The sequence below is a fragment of the Dichomitus squalens genome, assembly GCF_000275845.1.
Source record: "Dichomitus squalens LYAD-421 SS1 unplaced genomic scaffold DICSQscaffold_4, whole genome shotgun sequence".
NCBI classification, from domain to species: Eukaryota; Fungi; Basidiomycota; class Agaricomycetes; order Polyporales; family Polyporaceae; genus Dichomitus; species Dichomitus squalens.
The window spans coordinates 963,300-971,841 of NW_006766886.1; the positions used below are offsets into that span (position 1 = coordinate 963,300).

General features: G+C 53.7%; 4 protein-coding genes across 4 annotated transcripts in view; 1 reads left to right on the forward strand and 3 right to left on the reverse strand.

The window, feature by feature from the left end:
* Window positions 1-553: 553 nt before the first annotated feature.
* DICSQDRAFT_124931 (uncharacterized protein) lies at window positions 554-2,627 on the forward strand (the record flags this gene model as incomplete). Its single annotated transcript, XM_007362496.1, has 11 exons — window positions 554-633; window positions 772-996; window positions 1,024-1,390; window positions 1,420-1,488; window positions 1,550-1,606; window positions 1,673-1,748; window positions 1,806-2,018; window positions 2,077-2,150; window positions 2,205-2,247; window positions 2,351-2,442; window positions 2,490-2,627. 11 exons carry the CDS (start codon window positions 554-556, stop codon window positions 2,625-2,627), a joined length of 1,434 nt encoding a protein of 477 aa, XP_007362558.1.
* Window positions 2,628-3,627: 1,000 nt separating this feature from the next.
* On the reverse strand, window positions 3,628-4,366 carry DICSQDRAFT_166919 (uncharacterized protein; the record flags this gene model as incomplete). The annotated part of the gene is made up of 2 exons (XM_007362497.1): window positions 3,628-4,097; window positions 4,156-4,366. The coding sequence occupies 2 exons, from the start codon at window positions 4,364-4,366 to the stop codon at window positions 3,628-3,630; spliced, it is 681 nt and encodes a 226-aa protein (XP_007362559.1).
* A 401-nt stretch (window positions 4,367-4,767) lies between these two features.
* Window positions 4,768-5,046, reverse strand: DICSQDRAFT_53084 (uncharacterized protein; the record flags this gene model as incomplete). Its single annotated transcript, XM_007362498.1, has 1 exon — window positions 4,768-5,046. A coding segment is annotated over one exon (279 nt), but the record flags the coding sequence as incomplete, so codon positions are not given.
* Window positions 5,047-8,165: 3,119 nt separating this feature from the next.
* The window catches only part of DICSQDRAFT_52356 (PAL-domain-containing protein), a gene marked incomplete at both ends in the record, with an annotated part of 3,178 nt that continues 2,801 nt past the window's right edge, over window positions 8,166-8,542 (reverse strand). The window contains one exon of the mRNA XM_007362499.1: window positions 8,166-8,470. Within this exon, the coding sequence (XP_007362561.1) occupies window positions 8,166-8,470 (305 nt within the window). The remainder of the gene's footprint in view (window positions 8,471-8,542) is intronic.

An 8,542-nucleotide genomic window follows, 5' to 3' on the forward strand; every position in this document is an offset into this window, starting at 1 on the left:
CTGAGTCCTACCTACGTGGTAATATGCGCAATCGGCTTGTAACAATACCTGCCCCCAAACAAAAGACAGGTTGATACTTTAATACACAGCGTGTATGTCGGGTGTTCTCTGCAGCGATGCACGCCTGCGAGTCTGTGGACAACGTGAGCAGGTGAGCCAGGATACTCCCTTCTCTGATAAACGGGTGTTTAATGCGCGTGCGTTCTCTGCATCGCGCACAAGAATAGACAGTATATGGCATGGTTCCACCACTCTCACGCTCTGTATCGCCAACAACACAGGTTCTACATAAGCGGTCGTCGGTCGAGTATCCTATCCTGTACCATCTCTTCATCTTCCCCCATCGCTACGTCTCTTTCTTGTACGGCACTTTCCCCGACATGGTTGTCTATACCGACATGGTTGGTCCCTGGGACACATACGCAGAACAACTCATGCCCCTCTGCCATGGCCACGCACCCTGGGTCCGGAGCCTGATCCTGATGTCGGCGCGATTCGCCTCGCCGACGTTGGTTACATCCGGGAAGGCCACTTTCGCTGCCTTTGCATCGCCATGAGTTCCGCAACCGACCCCGTTAATCTGAGAATCGGAGTTCCCGCCTCCTTCGAGGGTTCCACCCTCGCAATCCAATGGTGACACGTTGTCCGAATAAGATCACGCAGACGCATCTGCATAGTAAAAGCCTCCAGTCTGTATTGATATCTGCTGGCGCTTCTGTTAGGTGCGTACATTCCGTGTTATCTCATTCTGTATCTCAACGAAATCTACAGTTCCACAGGAGGCTTTGCCTCAGCGAACTTGCGTTATCAGTGTAATGAAGCTGCCGGTGCGCTGGTCGTCCTCAAAGACCCAGCCCACAAGACTACCATGGAGTGCAAGATGCGCATCGTCCAATATATCAGATTACATCTATCCAGCTGGCTTGCGTTCGCCAACGACGAGCTCGGGCTCGGTTTGGAGAAGGACATCATCTTTGTTTCCGGTTTCACGAAGACGTCAGTTTGAGCCGAGGCTGCGTTCAGTAACAGCAGCGCTAGCGCGGAGCTCGTCGTTTCGGGCGGCGTTCCTTCCGCCTCTGGTGAATTTCGAGTATCGTTGTCTCAGTCCCGCGATACTTGCGTCCAATCCCGGATCGGCCCGGCCAGTCGTAAAGCCGCGTGGGGTGGCGAATCGGATCCGGTTGAGAAGTGCGACCAGTGCATCTTTCTCAATTACTACAAATCGAAGAGCCGAAAGTTACTTCCCCCGAAGATCATCAAGGCAGCCGCTGGTCCAAACGATCTCAGTCACGACGACGACGACGACGACGACGACGACGACGACGACGACGCGCCCGAGACTTCTTCCTCTTCTTCGGATGACGAAGACATCGATGACGTCGGTGAAAAGGTCAGATAGGTTTGTGTCATGTCGCATAGCATCAAGCTGACATCTCTGATCTCCAGGAGTACGAACCTGTCAATTTCGTTCTCGATTATATCTTGAAGGTGATATCGATTGTGGCTGGACTTCATATGCGACTCAGGACTTACACCGCTCTCAATGAAGCACTCCGACGCTGAGACAGCTTGTGCCTCCGACGCCGAATTGACCTGTCTTTTCCAGGTAAGTCATCCATTCCACGCTACCTCTTCGTGGCCATTAGTTGATATGATATGCTGTGGTATAAAGAATCAGACTCTGCCAAACGATCTAGGTGCCGCATTGGAGTCACTGTCCCCGACCATTTTCGTGGATGAAGGCGGTAGTATGTCCGATTTGAACACTAGCCTTCCCGTAGCTGTTTCTGACTACTTTCGCTCAGCGGGGCGCATTCAAGCTTCCCCTGATGTCGGCAAGGAGATAGCAATGGCGGCACCGCCTTTTCAGGGCTCCTCTCTAGAGTGTAACCAACGCCACGGCGAATGTGTTACATTTGATGACCTGCTATGGCGGGAACCCCTCGCAGCGGATGCTCACTTGGACTCAGATGACAGCCGCCGGGAGAGTACTGCCGACTTTCCCAATCCTGTGCACGGTGCGTAGCTGTATATTCCCTGTCACTGCTAACTGGCAAGATCTCAAATGATCCTCAGCTGGGATGCAGTCGCCCTCATGTCAGGGCCGTTCAAAGACGTTCAGCAACGTTCCTAGCAGAAGAGCTCTTCTCGTGCGAACGATACCTTATAAACCGTGTGCATCAGCTAACTCCCATCACATCCAGATTGGTATAGGTTACGGCAGCGGCGAACAACGATTGGTGCTGGGTGAGCCTCACAAGGGCTTAGTCGCATTCAATGACTTGCTACTCCGTAAGCTTACACAATAATACTGCACGACTCACAAACGTTACCATGTTATATCCTCCAGATAAGTACGGATACCAGAAGGAAAACATTACGATAACGTTGGACAACGATAGCTCCGCCACTGCGAGCTTGCGTCCCACACGAGTAAACATTGTGAGTGAAACATATCTGATCTGGAATATATCTGACGATGTACTCAGTTAAAGGAGATTGAGAATTTGGTGCAGTTCGCTCGGCCGGGTTCGGAGTTGGTGTTCTACTGTGAGGCCTCAGTACCGTCTCGTCTTACCCCTGAGGCTGATGCTCCTATCAGATTCTGGACGTGGTTGTCAGAATGAAGACGAGGAAGACGGTCTCGACGAAGGCAAATCCTTGTCCTCTATCTATCCACCACCGCAACTAACGTCATAACTCTCTAGTGATCGTGCCCACGGACTACCTAGAATATCAGGATTCTAAACGCCTGATAGTAAAACATGTGCGCACCACCTCGCTGCATGTGTGTAATGCTTCGCTTATCATTCAGCTTTAGGAACTCCGGAGGTTGTTCTTGAACGCACTCCCTCAAAAAGTAAGGCTCACCGCTATTCTCGATTGTTGTCACTCTGGGATCCCCCGCTACATCCTGCCGATAACGACGCTCATGTCCCGACTTCCGACACTGAAGCCCGACGCATCCTTGGCCTACACCAGTACACACTAAATAAATTTTTTGATCCTTATACTTATAGTAAAACGCGAATTATTTCGCCCAAATGTTATAGTGGCCCCTCCAAATATTTGAGAGGGTTGGAGGGACACCCCTCCCAGATATTGGAGGTGAATACCAAATATTTGGGACATATGTGGGGAGCAAGGGTACCCCCTCCCCCAAATATTCGCCAAATATTTGAGCACATAAGGCACATAATGCAGCACACGTCCACACATTGTCCCTTCCAAATTCCGTTCAAATATTCAGGTCAAATATATTTGGCAGCTAAGGAAGATCCGAGACGCTCCTTCCACTGGAGATAAATATATGTGCTCCTCCAAATATTTGGACGACTATCTCGTACTAATGCAGCAAAATATATTTGTTTGTATGCGTGCTATTACAAGTCGCAACTTCTGATCGTACTAGGAAGTGCCACTCACTTATCTCTCCGTTCATGCAGCGTCTGTGGGAATAGTCTTAAGCGGTAGCTCCGCCTTCTCCACAACAGGTGTCGTGACAGTGGCTGCAGGCTGGTTCCAGCCAAGCAGAGGTCCACGAGCTTGAACAGGCCAGATAACCCCGCAGATGCTCCGCCAATTGATGCCGACAGGAGCGGAGCGGGCCCAGCGCGGTTCGACATGCTAGATGAGCTGCACACTCCGGTGCGGTTCCCGATCAAGCACCTGGGTGTCCGTGCGGTGCACAGCTGCGAGGTCATGCGCGAACTTGCGCTTCTGCTCGGGCGTGTGCGGCAGGATCTGACTCTTCTTGTCCATCGTGAGGATGTCCGCGAAGCTCTTCTCGATGAGCACGTAGAACTTCGCGTTTGTGCGCAGAGCTCGTCCAAGTATGCGACTTGGTTGGCGTGGCCATCGCAGTCCGGGTTGATGCTGAGCGCGCATTGCGCTTGCTGATGACGCATTCGTTTGAGCACTTATACTGCTGGCTGCTTTCGCGGCCCCCGGGGTTTGAGAGGCAGTGGCCGCAGGGGATGGGTTGGCAGAAGCGGCCGCAAGAGCAGGTGATGGCAATGATTGCGAGGCGCGGCCCAGACTCGTCACAGGAGGCAGGAGCATAGCAAGGAAGCTGGCACGCATGTAGGGCAGGTTGCCTGCATGCCAAGTCAGTAACACGTCACAGATAGATGCCACCAGACGTAGATAACTCACCAGAGTTTCCAAGGCTTGCCACAAGTAGAGTAGCAGTCGTCGCACATGTCCACGTGACACGAGCAGTGGTGTAAACCACAAGCGAGTAGCTTCCCGCATGGGCCCGCTCTTGCTGTGGGCGCACGCACGGGCCATAGCTTGGTCTTCGGAGCATTGCACCTCGCACGTCGTCGAGCCGCAACGGCAGGGGCGGATGATCTGAATGAAGCATGGGGGACCTGTGTGGCGTTCCGCGGAGCAAACGTGCTCGCAGCCTTCAAAAGGCTTCATGCAAGTCAACGCACAGGTGGGGACAGATCGGTACATGCCGTGCGTGTGAGGAGAGCGTCTGGAGGAAGGAAGGACGCGGACTCGGGAGCCAGAGCGTGATTGCCGCAGGGACAATGTGACGACCTTGGGGGAGCGGGGACAAGGCACTGGGGCTGGGGAAGGCACATCACATGACTTCTTGCAGTGGTGAATGCCACGGACAAAAGGCCTGCGGCGTATGGGTTTGAGTTGTTCTGGGGATAAGAGGCCAAAATAGACATACCTCGCAGGCAAAGCGTCTAACCCACTATTCCTTTTGCCCGTTGGAAAACCCAAGTCGTTCTCAGCCTCCCCGCAGTAGCATCACGCCATCTCCTGAATGAGGCACGGGTTGCACTTGCCCAGGTGGTAAATCTGTCGACAGGCGTGATTCCCGCGATTGAGCTTCCGTCCGACGAACTGGTGACCAGATAGCTCTGTAGTCGCTCTCCCTTGGCCGGAGTTTGGGCATCTGAACGAGGTTGTCTCCTTGCCGCAGTAGCACACGTGCAACGTCGTGACCTGACAAGGAGGGCAGGGACCTGGATGGCAGTTGAGTGAGCAAGGGTGGCCGCATGCGCATGCACGGGTCTGCGCACAAGCGAGGGGCCACGAGACGTGGAGGCTTCAGGTCGGGAGTAGAGCCGCAAAAGCTCCTATGATTGCGGAAGGGGATCGGTGGATGGGGATCCTCATAGGAGAGCTCGGAAGGCTATGGAAAGCATCGATCATCGGCGGAATCGGTGCTCAATAGATGTGGGCCCATGTTCATAGGCAAACTGGGGAACAGCTTGGAGTTGAAATTGAGAGGTACATTGTGTCGTGCGATAGAGACAGACCTACTGCTCGTGCGTGTTCCAGAACTGCTCGTGCCAGTCGTAGTGTCGAATATCTCCTCCAGCTTGATTGAAGGGAAGTTTGTGATGAGGTCTTGCAGGGCAGGGGCAGACGTTTGTGGCGGCGATGAGGTTGAAGAGGAAGGAGACAGAAGTCGAAGGCCAGAGGTCGGAAACAAGACGTAGGGTGATGGAGTGGAGACCGTAGGCGAATTCAACGAGCCTGAAAACAAAGGTGGAGAGCCAGAGGAGAGGGCATCTGCGGTGAAAGCAGTAGGCGTGCGAGCGACCTGCCACGTCGGGTGCGCGTTATGGCTGACGCACGCGTAGATACTTATCTAATCTAGTCTTATCGTAGTCTATTCTATGTTCGTCACAATAACGCTCGACGGCGAGCAGACCTGGGGCGTCATTGGAAATGGAGGAGCCGAGGCGATTGAAGATGAGGAACCCGTTCTCGTACTCACAGTGCGTGTGCCCGCGCACGTATGTCTGCGTGCCATATAATACCAATTAGAAGGGAGAGCGCATTGCATTGAGCCTCCATAGAACCTCCGTCGTGTCGAGAATTGAGATCGAGGACAGTCAATCCGCCGAAGTTGTGCGTCATGATCAGGATACCTTGCTCTTTGTCCACCTATAGCAGGTGCACATTGTACGGATGGCGGCTGTGGCAATTTGTGCGTGCGTCCCACACCCCCAGCTCCGCTGCAACTCGAAGTGCATCTGGCCTGTGTGCGCGTACGTCCGCCGTTAGCGTCTCACAACCCAACCACATACATAAAACAAGTAACACACGGCTTCGAATCAGTTATGGCTTACAGTAGCAGTACCAATTCGGCGCATCCTGGAGAAACTTCAGCCTCTGGTGCGCAGTCTTCGCATCCGAGAGACGGTGTGGATCAAATCAACAGTGTTGCAGCAGCGCGGCGTGGTGGTAGATCGTCGACTCGTGCCCGCGGAAGAACGCGTCCCAACTGTGCGACGCGAGCCGGAGGCTGCACAGCGTCTGCACAGGGAGGAATGTGGAGATGCAGAGCAAGAGCTCTACAGGGAGAGAATCGAGCGAGGGTATGCTCAAGGGCCGCTCTGTTCAGGGGACGTCAGTACACGTGCTTAGTCGCAGAGAGTAAAGTTTCAGAGACGCATTGCGAGGCACGGGCTAGCACCACACATTCACGTAACACGACACCAGCCTACTCCACACATGAATACACGCCTACCAAACGGTGTCGTGAAGATTATAGTAGAGGTGTGACCAACATGATGATTGCCCGCCAGGACTAGTACCACTGTAAGCCCCTCTGTACCAGCATGATCCGTTTACAAGGGTAACTGCTCTGCGCATACGACGCCCTTACGCGTAGATGTCTGCCATGCATGTACCCGACACCTCAGAGAGTCCCTTGTACCTATGCGGGGGCGTCCGCCCGCTCTAGGGGTGGGAGTTCTGCGAACGGCAGGGATACTGCCGGGCGTACTCCGAAACGCAGTAAGAGGCGAGTCCCAGGTACGCAATCGTACCCCTCGGGCGGTACGTCTGCAACTCGTACCCTAGTCTTCGTTAAAGCCGCCTTCGAGTTGGACCCCCGTTCCAAGCCTCAGACAACCTTATCGGGCTCGTGAACGGTTCAGCTGCTAACCGGCTTGAGGGTGCTTGTTTAGAGAGCCTATGATTTTGCTTGCGCTGTAAGCATGATCTCGTTCTGCCCCTCATGGTGGCATGTTATTCAAGTGAGCGCCTCGACGCGGCGGCTCGGATGCTCGGACGACAACTTTCGCTGTGTATATGGCGCCTTCAAAGGCACAACTTGTTCCCCATGATCGTGTCGACAACTATTGACGTCGCTGTTGACCGGTCGACCTCCACCATCGCACGCTGCTCCTGGGCTGTCTTGATCTCCTCTTGAACGCTTTGACATGTATAGGCAAGGCCGGCGTTCTGCTGTTCTATACGGTATGTCTTGTGCTTGATAGGCCATAATATACCGTGACAGTAAGCCGGCACAAAACTTCTGAGGCTAGTACACCGCTCAACGCGACACCTTCAAGTTTGAGCTCCATGGAAACTACATGCAACATAGGCGCACAAGGTGAGTAGGCGCAAGTATTGAACTCTCTATGAAGATGCACAGTCAAAATACTTCCCCTCAATTTCTCGTGTTCCTGTAAAGGTATGTGTGGACGTCCAGGACCGTGGAGTCTAGGTGAGTTCCTTTTCCCCTTTCTTGAGCACTAGTCGTAAGCCACAAGATACCATCATCACGCGGTTGCAAGCTAGCATGCAGTACGATGCAATGATACGGAGGGAATGGCGCTAAATTTCCGAGCCACAGTTTACGGTTGTGTATGTGCAATAGGCAACGGTAGCCTAGCGCTCCTACTACGCCGACGCTGTCCCAGGTGCACGGAGCGTGTCTTTGTTCCACCTGATCGTAAAAAAACCTGTAATGAGTGCCGAGAATAGAAGCAAGCTACTTTGTAATATGACAGACGATGTTCCAGGTGCAAACCGAGGATTTAAACCGGGATAAGCTGACACTGGAATGCTGTCATTCCGGCTCTGAGTTTCATGGTCGCTACCGAGAGAATACAAACCGTCAAGCGCGAGGGCAGAGGAATGCATATACAGACTATCAAGGTATTTGACTGTCTTCGATTGCCTCAGGTCCAGAGTCAAGGGAATACGCTGCGAGTTTCGGCCCTCAGCACGTGCATGAGCCCACTTGGACGAGTTGTCAAGGTTATGTGATCTGGAAAGAAGATGCATTGGAATCTACAGTCTAGGTCTACTGGTATTGGTACAGGTACAACATGCTACGGCATTACAAGACATGTCAACTATGCAAGAAACTAGTACAGCCCTCTATCTGATCCCTGAGCCCCTCAAGCGAACAAGCCAACGACGACGTCCTGCATCTTTCCGTCCCGAATCGCCTCGTGGATGAGCGAAATGTCCTGGCCAATGGTCTGGTCTTCCACCCCAGGGCCCTCCTTGAAGTCGTGCGCGTTCTCCGCGCCGTGCATGCGGATGCCGAGCGTCGTGCGGATGAACTCGTACACCCCGCGCGACTTGCCTAGGTACGCCGCAGCGGGCGCCCAACCCTTCACGCCGCTCAGGTACTCCTTCCACAGGCGCACGAGCGAGGCGGTCAGGCGCTCCGCGAGCTGCGCGCGGAAAGAGACAATCCCTCAAAGCGCGTGGGACCCGTCCTATTGCGCGAAGAAGTCGTCGAGGGGCGTCGTGGTCGACGCCGCGATGG